The 18424-nt window shown below is 37.1% G+C and overlaps 1 protein-coding gene across 2 annotated transcripts in view; it reads right to left on the reverse strand.

The window, feature by feature from the left end:
* Positions 1-4612: 4612 nt before the first annotated feature.
* Positions 4613-18424, reverse strand: part of LOC139966822 (aldo-keto reductase 1B-like) — a 32492-nt gene continuing 18680 nt past the window's right edge. For both annotated transcript variants that reach the window (XM_071970202.1, XM_071970201.1), the window contains exons 5-9: positions 18241-18360; positions 16491-16597; positions 14506-14671; positions 12975-13060; positions 4613-6172 (exon numbers count right to left, since the gene is read on the reverse strand). In XM_071970202.1, coding sequence (XP_071826303.1) covers positions 6142-6172; positions 12975-13060; positions 14506-14671; positions 16491-16597; positions 18241-18360 — 510 coding nt within the window. In that variant the 3' untranslated portion in view covers positions 4613-6141. The remainder of the gene's footprint in view (positions 6173-12974; positions 13061-14505; positions 14672-16490; positions 16598-18240; positions 18361-18424) is intronic.

Raw genomic sequence — 18424 nt, forward strand, 5'->3', positions numbered from 1 at the left:
ATAGAGGGAAAGGTTGTCTTAAACAAATCAAGGAACACTAAAAACAATGTTTTAACCAGCTTTTACTTCCAGATATTTGGATGGCAAATAACCCCTGCCAACCTACAACGGAATCGTTTCCGGTAAGTTCTTAAAACAACACAGCGACACAAATGTTCTCATAAAATGAGATTAAAGTTCATTTAACTCAGCCACCCTTCTACAAAAAAATCATGAAATGAAGGTTAATAAGCAAGTACTTCATGATCTTGATTAATTTCACTATTTTGTCGCAGATATTTCTTACATTAATTGGTAATCAAACTTACACTAAAAGTTTGTAAAATCTACCAGACTTGTTTCATTTTCTCACATGCAAGTATTAGAGCAATTGACGGACAATATAGTAAGATTTTCGTATCCAAGTAGAATCAGAAAATATATCACATGTCAGGCAACTCAAAAAAGCTGCTTAAGTGAGGTTATTGTGCTTAAAATTTCACTTACATGATTGTAGTACACATCCATGTAGATACATAATACTATGTGAGAAATTCAAAATGTAGAATTTAATGGGTACTTTGAGAAAATGAACAACAGCCAAGTTGAAGTTAGGAAGCCACTTTTTTATTTTGTGGATGCAGACTTTCGACACTTTCTTATGTTTAGAACTCATTAGAATGACAATTTTACCTTGAGCATTATTTTATAGAAAATACCTATAATTATTATACTAAAGCAGATAAAAAGATAATTGAAATATTTAAAAAATGAAAAGGTGTACATATTGTACAGACTTACTTGTATATCAGTCATATATTACTTGTTTTGTTACGTATGTAACATTTTAAACTAAAATTATTTTATTATCAGATCTTTACAAACTATATTTATTGTTTAAATGAAACTTTTATATTGGAGTTCATAAAAAAAGAAAACTTGAATGGTAAAGTACAAAGTAATTTGGAAACAGCAAAGAATAACTAGCCAAAAGATATCCGTATATGATACTAATTTTTATTTTGAACTCATATAAGCAATGGCAAACTACTTTAATTTTAGAAACATTTCTAGCACGCAGCTAACAAGATATGCTATAGGCAGACGCAAATATAACTGAAATCACAAATCATGATTTGTAGGCCACTAACTAAAATGGAGGTGGGGGGGGGGGAGGTGTTGCTATCTTTCATCTGATCAATCATTTCTAGGGAGTTGCAGAGCTAAACAAAAAGTATACAGCACACAAAAAACAAATCATATTTGTAACAGAAAAATTGTTCCATTCCGATTCAATTCCAAGTAAGAACATACATTACCACAGGTAAGTTAACGAGCACTTATCTTGTTTGCCCCCTCATATCTTTATATTGTTCACACACCCCTCCTACACCACCCCTCCTACCCCATCCCTCCTACCCACCCCTCTTACCCCACCCCTCCCACCCCTTCCCCTCCTACCCCACCCCACCCATTCCCCTCCTAACCCACCCCTTCCCTTCCAAAGCTCCTGTTCACCTCAGCTACTTTCAGTCCTGGTTTGTAGCGTGCAGCCTAATGTGAAAATATCATTAAACTAGTTGAAGTTATTTGGGACTTTTTTTTCAAGTTTGAAGTTACTCCCAGCACGAACGATGACCATTTCATTGGGAGCTATTACAACCGATCGTTTCCTTGTTCAACTCTTTTATTTATGTATAATTTAATTAAGACTAGACGTCACATCATGATGATAACAGTTAGTCCCCAGCGGTGCGAAAAGTGCTTTTCTTTTCTTGTAGAATATGCAGGGGGTTTCTTGGCGTCACTCCTCATTAATATTTAATTAAGTAAAACTTTTTCGAAGGTCAATTTCTCAGTCATTAACCAATTTATATGTCTGGTAATAGTTGAATTTGATGATGAAAAGATATTTAATCCAATCGTTATTGACAAAAGACACAAAAAAGGAGTGGATAGGGAATTTCGGCCATAATTTCCGAAAGTGACTTAACCACTTTCGAACTGTTTAGAAAAATGCTATTTTGGGCATGAATATCATCATTTCCAATTTTGAAAACTGGTATATTCGCTGGAAAACAGTACGTGTACAGTTTGCACGAGAGAAAAAGAGTATTACAAGACTATAATATAGGTTTCTCTTGATTCCTTTTGAAGGTTTCCACAAAATGGACTGTAATGATCTCAATTTTCGGGTGGTCGAAAGAAGCCCAACATCCAACAATATTGTGTCCAGGTTTCATCAAAGTCAATCGTCGAATGAACATATAACATCACTTGACAGACAGATTGTCCGTATGTTTTACTGGTGAGCAGGACGGTTTAATTTGCATGTTTTAGCGTTTTGCATTCAAGCGTCATCCATATTCTGTTATAATGTGCGCTAAAATATGGACAGAAGCTGTAGAGTCGTGTGGTTAGTCTAGTAAATCGTTGTGCATAGGTTTGTGTACGGAAAGTGTTTTCTGTTTGTAATTTCTTCTCACTGGTTGTAAGTGTAATCAGTGGCGGCGGAACCGGGGGGGGGGGGGGCTTGGGGGGGGGGGGGGGGGCTCAGCCCCCCAATGAAAAAGTTGAGGGGGCAAATGCATGATAAGCCCCCCCAATATTTACCAAGGCTCCGAAACGTGCATCTGCCCATTTTTCAATGCATACTTGTCGATCTGTCCGATGCACACGTATACTATATAGGTGTAATAATTTTAGTAATTGCTGGGGGACCCTCGGCCCATCCCCTAGCTATAGACCACATTGTCACCCCAACCGCGTCTTCACGCCCCGTGAAAAGTGGAAGCAGTGAGTGTGAGTACCGGTAAGCGTAACACAACTTCGTCTTAGGCCAATGACTTGCCTCATTTCAGCCAGTTCTCCAACATCCCCTTACTTAATGGCGGAGCGTCCATATATACAGTCAGGGGGGCGGATGCCCCCCCCCCTTGACGGACTCAAATGGACTGCTGGCGCCCTTTTCAGCTTTTCACTACTTTTTACTTATTCGCGATTATTGACTATTTTATTGCGCTCTCATATACCTATTGACATTTGTCATATTCTGTTGGTGTAATTTTCCGACAAAATGGCGACGATACCTATTTATTCTCCGTTTATCTGCAAATTAGCAAGGCCCGAAAAGGGTCATTTCCTGCAATCGAGGGAGTATCTTTACTCAAAAATTTTCTGTAAGCTCCGCGCCAACCTGTGGTGGCGCTCCGCTTAGATAGTGTCGAAAGCGCCCCTATAGACCATTCTTGCCCCCCCTGACCAATACCCCTAGCTCCGCCACTGCCCTTACTACACTCAAAAACGCCTTTGCGAGTACACTACGAGTAATAGCAACTCTCTTAAAACACCATCGAATATACAAATTACAATGTTTTTACAGACTTTAACGTGCAATCTGAGAAATTGCAGGCTTGAGACCCATATTTTAGGGCTAGGTATTCGCAGCATAAAACACTCGGGAAGTGCCGTTTCCGGCCATCTGGGGGTTTGAAAAAACCCAAAATTTTCTTGTACGCTCCGCGCCAACCGATTGTGGCGCTCCGCTTAGATAGTCTCCACACATTAGCCCCCCCAATAATTTTTCCGTTCCGCCGCGCCTGAGTGTAATTAATGTTTACAAATTATAACACAACATTTTTAACTGATAAAGCCATGGGGATTGGGTGATGCTGAATGAAATTCCAGTCCAGGTAGTCAAATGCCATTTCAAAGTCTAAGAAAAGTAAAAACCAGATATGAATTTCTCTTCACAATACCAGATAAGATCCTGTATTAACCTTGTTTTCACCTATAAATCTACCCTCATTCAAAACTGCTTTATGCGGGAAGCAATGCAGTTTGCAACAATTTTATAGTCTGCGTTATGGGGCGCCAATTCTTGACATATCTTAAAACCTTTCCAGGAGTAGGAATCAATTGAACCACTGCCCTGCCCTGTTCATTGGCCAAACGGCCCCTATCGAAGTGTCATGTGAACATGGTTTGGACTAGTCCAGATGTTGGGGCTGGTAGCTAGGTAGAGCGTCCTATCGAAGTGTCATGTGAACATGGTTTGGACTAGTCCAGATGTTGGGGCTGGTAGCTAGGTAGAGCGTCTTATCGAAGTGTCATGTGAACATGGTTTGGACTAGTCCAGATGTTGGGGCTGGTAGCTAGGTAGAGCGTCCTATCGAAGTGTCATGTGAACATGGTTTGGACTAATCCAGATGTTGGGGCTGGTAGCTAGGTAGAGCGTCTTATCGAAGTGTCATGTGAACATGGTTTGGACTAGTCCAGATGTTGGGGCTGGTAGCTAGGTAGAGCGTCCTATCGAAGTGTCATGTGAACATGGTTTGGACTAATCCAGATGTTGGGGCTGGTAGCTAGGTAGAGCGTCTTATCGAAGTGTCATGTGAACATGGTTTGGACTAGTCCAGATGTTGGGGCTGGTAGCTAGGTAGAGCGTCTTATCGAAGTGTCATGTGAACATGGTTTGGACTAGTCCAGATGTTGGGGCTGGTAGCTAGGTAAAGCGTCTTATCGAGGAGTCAGTAACCTTCGTCTGCCCGGAATACAACGGTTACAACCTGAAATGTCGTTGAGCCAACGTTAGGTGATGAGACATACCCAAAGAAATACACGACATTGAAAGTTATAAGTTTGATTTGAAGATTTTTTGTTTATTGATTTCCACTCATGATTCCAATTAAAAAAAAGAATCATTTATAAATCAGTTTGCATTCATGCTATTACAAACAAGATAAAAGAAAAAAAAAGGCCTTCGCAATTAGCCCTCTGATCATTGGTAAGAGTGGAGAGTTGATAATTCGAAACATGACAAAATTTAAAGGGATACACAATGTTATCTTAAGTATCAGTGGCGTTGCCAGACATTTTAATTGTAGGCATAAGGGGGGTGGGGTGGGGGCACAGCACTTAATTAGGAGGTACAATGTTTATTTGTGAATGCCGTCTTAGGGGAGGGAATTTTTTTAAATTAATTAAGGGTCCTTAGATGCAATCTGGTGCGATATTTTGCAACTTGAAGTAACTTTATGTTCCAGAATTTTCGGGCTTAGTCTGTCCGATATTTATGTTTCTTAATTGAGGCAGATAAATTTAGTGTTTGAGTATTTTTTTTAACACTTCAAATTGCAACTGGGGGCACGACTTTTTTGGGAGGGCACATGCCCTCTCCCCCCCCCCAGGCGACGCCACTGTCTAGTATAGAGATTGGAATTGAAGTTTTCTGCCTCTAGTAAAATATCATGGAAGTTTTCAAAATATGACTTTCCTCAGTACTTAGTTCATTAACAGTATTAGAAATTTTTGCATCAACAGTATTAGAAATTTTGTCACGTTTTTCTAGACTTGAAAAAAAGATTTTCTTCCCCCCATTCTCTACCCATCGAGCTCTTGAATAAACAATGATACCATTTAATTTAAAGTCATAGAAGGCAGTGTGCTCTAGCATTACATAGTAAACTTTTAGTCTCATTGGTTGGATTAGAAGGAAACATTTGTCATATAAAGCGATTTTTATTCGAGACTTGTTTTTCGTCAGCTTTGCTAATCTTGTCCTGTACTTTAGAGAACATAATAGAAACAGTTCTTTTACTGATACTGCAACTTTCCCACAAAAGATTAGGATTAGCATCAGAGTAAGTTAAAGTTGTGTCAGTAACTGTAGCCCTGATCAGCTCCTGATAACCCTCCTCATTACCAACAAGAATTTGAGTTTCCATTTAGAATGGTTGAAGAGAAAACAACCTTGATGAATCCACTGTGGCAATTATTAACCCTTGGTAAACAATTTTAATGTCTTCCATGTGTTAGAAGTGACATGTCAAATACTGTCAAATACATTTTGATTTTCACGGTTATTAGAGCAAAAGGAAAATAAAAAGAAAAGAATATGATAACAAATTAAAACTTGCTGTAAAGCACATATTCCTCCTATTTTTAAATTCTTACAAATTAAGCAAGATGTCAACAATTAAAAGAGAAAATTAAGTGGGAATGCGGTAATACTGATCTGGCTTTAGGTTCTTTCCCTTGGAATTTTGAAGACGTCGTGATTTTCATAAATCATACTGAATATAATATTTCAGATTCTTGGGAGAGTTTTAGGAATGCAGGATGATAGATATGAATGGCTATCAGGTTCATTTCGCAGTCAGCTTAGAATGGATAATCAGGATGAGACTTCAACCTAGAAAACAAAGCAAACCAACAAAATAGACATTATTACCATGGCAATAGAGGATTAACTGTTACATCTGTTACATGATTAATCAGGGTTTAACAGGAAGTCTGAAAGTCTTATAGATTTTTGAATGTAATTTTTTTCATACTTTCTCTAGTTATTGCAATTTAGACTTAAGAAAAACAGGAAAGACACTTTTAACAGTGAAAAATATTTTGGCCTTAAGAACAGCTGTTAAGCATTTTAAACAACTAAAAGAATACAGGCAATATCAAATTTCAAAATGGTGGAGTAACTATTAGTGCATGGATGATATCCTTAAGAAACAAAACTTGTCTAATACAGTCTCCAAATAGGCAAATACCCCTTTTGATGCTCTCTTAATTCATGTTAATTGTTCCTCTTGTCTGTTCCCCTTGACAACATCCTCAGGATAACTCCTTTGATACCTTAATGCCTCTTCTTGATGCCCTTTTGATACTCATTTGATACCCATTGAGATGTTCCCTAGGTTCCATAGCACTTCATATGTGCCTAATTGATACCTGAACATTCCCTAATGGTATCTTCTTCATAACTTAGTTACCTATCTTGCTATCCACTGATAACTTGAGACCATTCCATCCTATCCTTTAGATATATTTTTACCACTCCCTATTCCCCTTGATACCCTTTACTACCTATTAAGACCAGATATAATGCTAGAGAGAACCATTGCAGTTGCAAACGGCAAAAATGTTAAAGAAACAGTTTTTTCACATGCATATGTAACAAACATGTGTATTACATGTGAAATAGCATTGTGATATCCTATAACATTTATGAAAATATCTGAAAAAATTGAGAAGAAGACTGTACACAAGATTGTCAAAGTAAATGACTATTGTTATCAGTAAGATACCTATATATTATGTATAAAGTTCACCTTTGTAAATGACTAAATTGTTATCAGTAAGATACCTATATATTATGTATGAAGTTCACCTTTGTAAATGACTATTGTTATCAATAAGATACCTATATATCAAGTATGAAGTTCGCCTTTGTAAATGACTATTGTTATCAGTAAGATACCTATGTATCGAGTATGAAGTTCGCCTTTGTAAATGACTATTGTTATCAGTAAGATACCTATGTATCGAGTATGAAGTTACCTTTGTAAATGACTATTGTTATCAGTAAGATACCTATATATCGAGTATGAAGTTCACCTTTGAAAATGACTATTGTTATCAGTAAGATACCTATGTATCGAGTATGAAGTTCACCTTTGTAAATGACTATTGTTATCAGTAAGATACCTATATATCGAGTATGAAGTTCACCTTTGAAAGTGACTATTGTTATCAATAAGATACCTATGTATCGAGTATGAAGTTCACCTTTGTAAATGACTATTGTTATCAGTAAGATACCTATGTATCGAGTATGAAGTTACCTTTGAAAATTACTATTGTTATCAGTAAGATACCTATATATCGAGTATGAAGTTCGCCTTTGAAAATGACTATTGTTATCAGTAAGATACCTATGTATCGAGTATGAAGTTCACCTTTGTAAATGACTATTGTTATCAGTAAGATACCTATATATCCAGTATGAAGTTCACCTTTGAAAATGACTATTGTTATCAGTAGGATACCTATGTATCGAGTATGAAGTTCACCTTTGTAAATGACTTGTTATAAGTAAGATACCTATATATCGAGTATGAAGTTCACCTTTGTAAATGACTGCTGTTATGTGTAAGATACCTATGTATCGAGTATGAAGTTAACCTTTGTAAATGACTGTTGTTATCAGTAAGATACCTATGTATCGAGTATGAAGTTCACCTTTGTAAATGACTATTGTTATCAGTAAGATACCTATATATCAAGCATGAAGTTCACCTTTGTAAATGACTATTGTTATTACTAAGATACCTATATCAAGTATGAAGTTCACCTTTGTAAATGACTATTGTTATCAGTTAGATACCTATATATCAAGTATGAAGTTCACCTTTGGACACAAGTTTGTCAAGGAAATGACTATTGTTATCATTAGGATACCTATATATCAATTATGAAGTTCATGTTGGATATGACTTTTGTTATCAGTAAGATACCTATGTAGCAAGTATGAAGTTCACCTTTGCACACAAGTTTGTCAAAGACAAATGATTATTGTTATCAGTAGGATACCTATATATCAAGTATGAAGTCCACCTTTGTAAATGACTATTGTATCAGTAAGATACCTATATATCAAGTATGAAGTTCACCTTTGCATTTTTTTATTACAAGGCTTTCAAATTTGACTTTTGTTGACTCCAATGACCTTTCACTTCCCCCAAGGAATAAAGGATTCTTGTATGCACTAACGTGGATCTACAACTAGTATCAAGTTCATTAAATCTTTACGTTTGCAATTACCATGTTACAAATTGGTCAGGCTTTGGCCTATGCTGACCTCAAATGACCTTTCACCTCCACTACTTTCAAAAGGGTTCTCAACAAGGGGGATGTACATATGAAGTATGAAGTTCAATCATGATATTCTTGGCATCATCACACACAAACACATGACAGAATGACTGCAAAAATTTCCTTTTGCTTTTGGAAAGGATTCAATGACCAAAATGTAAACCAGAATTCCAAAAAGCATTGTGGTTTCAATGATGTAACAGTAGCAGTTTTCTTCATGAATCTGATTTAATGTATAGTGAGACTGTACAATGTACTTGATCTTAGTTATACAGTGAAAACCAGTGTGATGTGACAAACAATAAATTCACAATGACACAGGCTGTCCTGAAATGACCATTGACCTCAACAACAACAGGCTTCTTGTACTAAATGTGTTACATCAACATACTAAAGATGACATCTGTCCTTCAGTCCTTGTTGAAATATTGTGTAAAACATGGTTTTCACAATAAGACGCCTATACTCAATGTGGTACAATTACATACCTAAAATACTATCCGTCCAAGCTTCCCTTGGGACATTATGTTTAGGGAAGGTGCGTAAGAGAGACATGTGAGAGGGGAGTGAAGTAAATGTTTGGCGTTTGTCGACTTCAAATGACCTTTGACCTCCACCAAAATCAATAGGCTTCTTTTACTTTATATTATACACCTTCATAACTAGTATGAGAGCTGCCCAAGTTTCCAATATTGAGATATCATGTTTACAAGGTATTCACAATTTGACCTCTGATGACCCTAAATGACCTTTAACCTCTACCAAAAAAATAGGCTTCTTGTACTCAATGTGAAGCTTCTACTGACCAAATATGAGGTCTGCCCAAGCTTCTCTTCTTTATATATCGTGTTTACAAGGTTTTTCACAATGTGACCCCTGGTTACCAAAATGACCTCCACCAAAAACTATAGGCTTCTTTTACCTAATGTGGTTCAAATACATATAAAATATGAGATCTGCCCAAGGTTACCTTCTTGAGATATCGTGTTAACAAGGTTTCACAATTTGACCCGTGGTGACCCCAAATTACCTTTAACATCTACAAAAACAATAGGCATCTTGTAATTAATGTCATACATCTTCATATTAAGAATGAGATCTGCCCAAGCTTCCAATAGTGAGATATCATGTTTACAAGGTTTTCACAATTTGACCTCTGATGACCTCAAATGACCTTTGGCCTCACAAAAACAATAGACTTCTTGTACTTAATGTGGTACTTCTACACATCAAATATGAAAGTAGTGCAACCTTCCCTTCTTCAGATATCATGTTAACAAGCTGGGCATCACAGATGCACACACACACATATACACCATCATGAATGCAAAGGTTAAGATCATCATCAAAACCAAAAATGTTTAGTCTAAAAATATACATAGTGTGGTAAGCCATACATGTTAATATTAATGAACTTGTGCACACCACAATAAAGAGGGATAATGTATTGACTGTATATTATGTTGACAAAGTCTATTTAGAGACATCATTTAAAAACAGATACATGCATGAATATTAATGTGGTCAAATTTCATGATGTCATAAGTATATACTGTAACTATATACTGTACTTACATTTTACTATCCAAGTAGGCCTACATATGTATAAAGCTAATCAGATGTACTAGACATCTGATAAAACACAATGTTTTTTTCACTGATCAATATTCATGAATGCACAAGAAAAAAAAATGGTTGATTGTTTGAATGTAGTGTGACAAAACTAATATGCGAAGGATGAAAACCACAAAGCTTTTGGTTCTTGTCATGTGTTTTAAAGCCTTTTCTTGCACTTTGATGAATATTAATGACAAAGTGTAATGAAACTGTTTTTATTTTGTACCAACATCACAATACCAGCATGCACCAAATTGTAGGAAAGCCCTGCCCATTCATTAATATTCAGGAGGGACCCTAACTCAATCTACTCATCAAAGGGCATCTACCTACTGAGTATGACATTGATCATGTTTACAAGCTGATTTTCCCATAAAGTCATAAATACAAATGACTTCAAACTTGTTGTTAAGAACATGCACACCATTACCAATATAACCTAAATCAGACATGCAGTTGCAGTGATACTGACATTTTTAACATTTTATGGTAAGTCCTTGATACTCATTAACATTCATTGATGGAAACCAAAAACAATAGGGCACATATACTCATTGGAGGTCATCTTCCTACCAAGTATGACATTGATTGAACTTGTGTTTATGGGATATTGTGTATCTTACAAGCTGTTTTTGAAGATTTCCCATCAAGCCCAACCCACTCATGAATATTCATGAGGTAAAATGAAGATTTCCCATTAATGAGGTAATGAGGTAAAAGTGTTGTTGCATACGGTTGAAGAGATATGACCATTATCAGAATTTTATGTTAAGCCCCGCCCACTTATTAATATGCAACGTTCCATAGGCCTACCTTAAACTAGAGCACCAATGGTGCAGAAGCTCATACCTTTTCGAGCTAAAAAATGTAGGGCCCACAAAACCAATTTTGGGCCCATGAGGGATACCCCCCCCCCCCTCTGTTAGCAGAATCCTGGCCACACCACTGGCTATAATTCCTATTTTCCCCTTTAAATCCTATTTTACCCACTCTCTCAAACAATACCACTGACCTACCCTATTAAACTTTCTCCCATCTACCTTAGCAGACATAACTTCACAAGCACTCCCTACAAGACATAACTTCACAAGCTGCCTACATACCTCAGGCTCAAAGACTTCTAAGAATCGGCAAGTGCTGATTGGCTATAGGGCTCTCATGCTTACAGTTCAACAGTTAATAACAACTCCCAGTCCTGCTTTAATTCCACTAACAGCCTCTGCAGAGCTTAACCACAAATGTAAACAAACACTGCAGAGACTGGGAGACAAATTAAAGGAGCTTTGGCAAAAAGTGAAGGCTAAGATTTTTTAAACAATGGGGATTAATTGTAATTAATTAACTTTTGACCAAAAATTTTTAGGCATCACCTTATTCATACACAATCCAACAATCATTAGTTCAACTTTGAATATCATCCATCAAAATCTTGAGGAGATTGAGATATTTGAAAATATTACAAAGAATGACCCCCGATGACCCGCTAAATGACATTTGACCTCAATTTTCCAAACACCCCTCGTAACTCTCATCCTGAGGAACATTGTGACCAAGTTTCATTATAATTGGCCATACACTGTACGAACAGGAGCAATTTGAAAATATAGGGCCGCAGCCCGGGTCACAAAAGACCCCTAGTTGATCTTTGATCTCAAATTCATGAACATCCTGAAGGTAAAACTACCATAGTACTATCGTGACAAACCCTCAACATTGTACCATGGAATCTGTAGGAGAAGAAGCATTTTGCGTATTTCCACAAAATGGCCCATTACGGCCCACAGGTGACCTTTGACCCCAAATTTTGGACCATCTCTGATGGCCCTATACCCAATGGTCCTTGTGTCCAAGTTTCATGAAATTCCATCAAACACTGTGCGAGTGGGAGCGGTTTTACCAATTGTTGACGGATAGAGTGATAGAGTGATAGACGCCGCACTGTAACAATTTAGCTCACACCAGCATGCTGGTATGAGCTAAAAATGGAGATCATCTACTGACCATTACCAACATATATCCCAAGTATATGTGACATCAAGCACATCAAGCTTAGGGCGTGACATACACACACAAACGCACTCACATGCCAACTTGACTGCAAAGGTTCTGATGGATGCCAAAGTATTGGAACCAACACAGAAGCAAAACTACAGTATGAAATGTAACAGTAATGGTAATATGGCTAGCAGTAAAGAACTTAGCATGCATGGACTCTGGAAGTTTGACCTGATTAATGTCATACTTGGGATATATGTTGGTAATGGTCAGTAGATGATCCCTATTTTTCTATATAGGGCTATGTTGCATATTAATAAGTGGGCGGGGCTTAACATAAATTCTGATAATGGTCATATCTCTTCAACCGTATGCAACAACACTTTTACCTCATTAATAATGGCATCAGCATGATTACAACAATTCTACATGCTGCCGTGTTGGAGGAAACTAACCATAATAGCAGCTATCAACTTTGCGATCCAGACAGTAGTCATTGCTGACTTTGCAATACTGTACGTGGACCCCCTCTAGTGGTGCAATAGGTTGACCCCCTCCAGTTTTGCAATACGTGGACCCCCTTCAATATTGCAATACGTGGACCCCCTCTAATATTGCAAGATATGTAAGAGTGACTCCATCGTCATCCCTTTCAGGAAACCAAACTTGCATACTATCCAAATCTTATTCCTTGAAATGATCATATATATATCCAATGGTGCACTCACGGTGGGAACGTAATGTATCGAAAATCTCTACTGGCAAGTGCCGACAATTCCTGCATTTCCTCTGAGGATAACTTGATATCCAGAGCCTGCGAAATGACACATCAAAAATCATTGTATCAAATTTAACATTTTAATAAGGAAAAGAAAGAAAGAAACCATATTTAACGTCAGACAGATTTCACGATTACAAACCTACAAAAGTAGACGGCACACATGAAAAAGCTGTTCTGGCAATACATACTCAATCTATAACTGAAATCCTTGCCCTGTCACTACTGTGAAGTACCTAATGCAACTATAGGAGAGCAGTAATAATGGTACTATGTCACACTACAACCTACTCTACACGGTAGGAAAAATCTTGGCCTAAACTAACACTGTATGTTCATGTACCTATACCTAGACAAAGTTAAATGTAACACATCATGCCAAATAGACCCATATTATCAACATGATTTAGCTATTGATCAGTGGAATGCACCATTTTAGAGGAGAAGAAATGCTTCCCATTATACTAGCAGATATGATGTACTTCCATTGAAAACCAGTAAAAACAACTGGTAAGTAGTTAAAAAGATTTCAGTATAGCTTTCAGAAATGCTACAAATTCAAAGAAATGGTCACATAAAAGACTAGTGCAGTGGATTTTCATATTCATAGCAAATAATCCAAAAAATGCAACAAAGTATATATACTGTGTGTAAAAGTAAGTATATACTGATTTGAATTACAGGTAAATAGCAATGAAGCTTGAAATAACCTCAATCCACAACATTGTAAGCAGTCCAAACATGGTTGTGAGCTCATTCTGCATCAATATACTATCACTCTCTAGATAGACCACATATCCCATAGGGATAGACCACATATCCCAAAGGGATAGACCACATATCCCATAGGGATAGACCACATGTCCCATAGGGATAGACCACATATACCACAGAAATGTTCAGATACCTATCTGCAAGACTTGTAGAGATGGAGATTTCAAAACATTCTTAGAAGTTTTTACCATTCCACTTTCCTTACAATGACAAAAACTTGTATTGTTTTCCAGCACTCTTGACTAAATGCATAAAACTGACTTTTTGAAACTTTGTGGCAAGTTTCAAATTCTGTCATTTTCTCTCAATCTGCATATCACATAAATATATGCTTTGCTGAAGTGTGGTATATTATTTTAAGTGTTTTCAATGATTAATCAAGAAACCTATGAACTATTCTTCAAATCTATTTGAAAGTCAACATAATGGTACCTCACACTTCAGCTTTAATGATCAGTTAATTATGAACATCTAACACTATCCTCAAAGCACTTCTCTTTACTTTGTTTAGTTTGAAATTCCAAAATGGCTAAAAATAAATTGAAGTGTTCAAACCTCCAGCACAAGTATCTGTAGAACCTTTAAATAATTGTAAACATGTTAAACTTACATTATGCAGATCAGCCCTAAGGTCATACAAATGACATTGATGAGTCAACCTAAAGATTCTTTTCAAACCAAGACCCTATAAAATATTTCAACATTACCTTAAAGTTTTCTTGAATCCTACTGATGGTTACACTCTTTGGGATGACGATGATGCCCCTCTCTATCTGATAACGGATGCAGATCACCGCAGGGCTGACTTTGTGCTTTGCTGCAAGCTTCAAGATCACAGGATCCTGCAAGAGCTTGGGCTCCTTAGGATCCGCACTAACACAAAGTAGGTCAGAAAAATAAACAAAATTAATGCAACAGATATCATACAGTTGATTCCAGAATGTGGTAATAATAATAACATTGAGCTGGTTAGTAGCACAAAAGATGGCCCTTTCTTTACAAAGATGACAAAAACATTTCACACTTCTCCATGAAACATTCATCCAAATATCACACACCTAAACTAAAGCAGCTTTGAAAGTTAATACAAACCTCCTCCAACCCCACTCACCCTCACCCCAAACCCTCTCGACCTCCAACAACTAGAGTTTATTTATAGTAAAACTAATCAAATAATTTACTTTACCAAAACAAACAATGTCTTTCACCCACTGATGCAGAACAATTGTAGCTCCTTTCCATCATCACACAATCTTTATGAACATTTCATTATTTCAGTGATGTATCCATGGTGATTTCTTACACAGGTATGTCATCATGAATGCAAAGGTTACGATTATCATCGAAACCACAAAATTAAAAACTTTTACGATCAAGAAGAACTCTATTGCAATAAATGAATTGGATCGATAACCTATAGAGCTTCTGCAAAGCTTGGGAAGCATTCTGGCTTCAAAGCCAAATTACAGCAAGTGGCCCTCGTGCAGACTTTATGATAAATTGCATGATCCACCCGGAAGCACTGGCTGCCCGCACAATGCCTGATAGCTTCATGAACGTATTGTCACAGTAGATAAAACAAGTGAACACATCAAGTCATGTGCACTAAACACAACGTTATTCAGAAAGTTCTGTTATGATGTGGACGCTGATTTCATGAAGTTATTGTTCTACACTTAAGTGCGATGGTTCTCAGCCCAGGCAAATGTTATTCTGGGTGTTTACGAGTTGCACAAAGAGTTTAGAGTTCTTACAGAAAGAGAAGAAGAAGAAGAATGAATGGCTATCAATAATGGAGTCCAGTAACTGGTTTCAAGTTGAGCTATTTGAGTGACATTTTGAATGTATCAATGTCCTGAATTGTTCGATTCATTGCAAGGACACAATGCAAGGACAGGATGCTTGCCCATCAAAAAATAAAGGGTTTCTTGCAACACTGGCTTTATTGAAAGACAAAGTGAGTTGCAACCATTTTGTATTACTTCCAAGCCTCTCAGCTAGCATGGAAGGATCCAAAGGAATCAAAGTCGGGGCTCTTTCTCTTGAATTACTGAACATATCCAATCACTGATCAGTCATTTCAAACACTACTTCCAAGAGCTCAATGTCCAGTCATTAACTGTGGCCAAAGACTGTTCAATTCACCCTTAGACACCATCACCGATGATAACATCGCAAAAGAAGAGCTTGTTAGACTGAACAAGATACCGAAGCGAAACAAATATTCCAGTCCGTGTCTTTGCACATTTTGTGGTTCAAGATGCTTGAATTCTACCTGTGTCTGTTAGAGAGGGCAATTTGGCTCCTGATAGCCGTAATCTTTGTCATATTTATATGAATAGTTGTTCTCTACGAAGGTAGTGATGAAAACAAAGTACCAGGAATCGGCATAGCAACGAACATCACTGTCACAATAATATTCATTGAGCCACATATTGGAAACCTGGTTGCTGAAAACAGACTCAGCAGCCATACTGATAATAGGCCTATATGAGTTTAATAATACTGTGTGTGACTTTGTTCTTTGAGACAGTGGTCAGTTTTCGATTTCTAAAATTTGGTCAGCACCAGAAAAAGTTTGGGAACCCCTTCGATAGATAGACAGACAGATGGATCAAGTACTAGAGATAACAAGCTGTTACTGTTTACTAGACCAACAATAATTTGTCTGACAATCCAATTATTTACTTACAATGGATTGGCTGGAGATCCCAGTGGACTATAGGCTGTTACCGTTATACCCTTTGACTTGCAGAAGTTCACCAATTCCTCTTGTGGAAAGTAAGGCTGCAATTCCACCTAAACAAAGCATATAGAATGATTACTGGTTAAGGTTTGTAAAATTTGTCCGCTGAATGTTATTCCTCTTGGTTGACTTATGTAACAAAGGTTTGCATACTATTAACAATGCTTTAGAAGCACACAAGCAAGACAAACAGAACATATATGTGTTAATTTGGTAGTGAAACAGTAAACATGGATAATCTTTTACCTTTTGCAACCGGATCCTGGATTAGCCAAATCCTAAACTGTTGCCATTCTTCTGTTTTTATTGGGATAGCAGATATTATTACAAGGCAGTACTTCAAATCTATTAACATGTACAGCATGATCTTTATCTAATCACAAATAGAAGGTGCTCAACATTTGAACAGATTTTCCAATACTACCTTTTCACATTATGAAACAAATTATATTACACACTGACAATTCTAACATTTGGCAAACTTCAATATAGTATAGAATACAATATTTCTTTCTTTTCTTTTCATATCTGGACAACATTCTGTCCGAACATAGCCAGTTGACCCAAGCATTACTACTCATTCTTCTAGATAGACTATAAATATACATTTGACCTTAAACCATGTGACCTTTGTATTGGTTCCCATGGCAACCACATATTTTGATAGTACTTGACATTTCATTTATACATTTAAAGGTTCCATGTTGATTCAATGTTTCCCCTTGGCATTAATGCAGAATGAAAAATGATTTTCACTAATTGTAACCTCTGACCTTTGGTCCTGTGAGACACTAGGGTCCCTTCCCACTGAGTTTGAAGAAAATCAGCTTGGCCATTTCGGAGTTTTGACAAAAGCTGACCTTGGTTCTTAGGCAACCACATACTTTGATAGTATATGACAATTTTATTATACCTGTGGAGGTTCCATGTCAATTTAAATTTTCCCATGGCATAAAAGCAGGACAAAAATGATTTCTGTCCTTGGACACAAGGGTTCACCCTGGGGTACCTTCTCACAGAGTTTGAAGCCAATAGGTCCAGCCAATAAGCAAATTTGGGCACATACACACAATGACACACCCACCCACTCACACACACACAGACGTTTTGACCCCTCCTTCCGTCATGGACTTCCGGTCACCCTGGGGTACCCTACCATAGGTGGCTCCCACAGGGAAGCTACTCAAGAAAATTAACCATTAACATTGCAATATTAATATATAATAAGTGTTAAGAAAATTAGGAAAAACGATAGCCTTAAGATGTTGCCGGGTGGTACCTAGTTCTTTTCCTTGCTGGTGACAACTAATATAGTTCGGCTGGGGTCTCCATAGTAATATTAAATAATAAGTAAATGTTCCAATCCGGGGTAAAGTAATAAATGTAGCCTGGAAACATTTCTTGTACTGACGCCACATGCAAAATATGAGAGCCTCGTAAACCAACTCTGATCAACACCAAATTGCTGAACAACTTTACACTACATCAGGCATTCACATCATGCATTTATTACCTCCTTTGATCATGTTCTGGAGATCTGAGATTTTCACATTTTGCCCTCTGCTGATCCTAAATGACCTTTGATCTCCACCCAAAACACTAAAGTTCTTGCACTTATTATACAAAAGCCACATTCAAATATGAGAGCCATAAAGTTTCCTATCTGGAGGTATCACAAACTCATTTACAAACTTACCTGATTGTTTGCAATCGGTACTTTGTTTGGGAGATCCACTACTCGTGTCAACTGAGAAATGTTAAAGTTAGAGACACCGACTGCCTTTGCCAAGCCCTTTTCAACTAGTTTTTCCATAGCCTGCAATAGAGAAAAGAACATTTCACTACATTAGACTTAGTGTTTTTTAATATTGTAGTATTAC

Source organism: Apostichopus japonicus, chromosome 4 (assembly GCF_037975245.1).
Source record: "Apostichopus japonicus isolate 1M-3 chromosome 4, ASM3797524v1, whole genome shotgun sequence".
In the NCBI taxonomy this organism is placed as follows: domain Eukaryota; kingdom Metazoa; phylum Echinodermata; class Holothuroidea; order Aspidochirotida; family Stichopodidae; genus Apostichopus; species Apostichopus japonicus.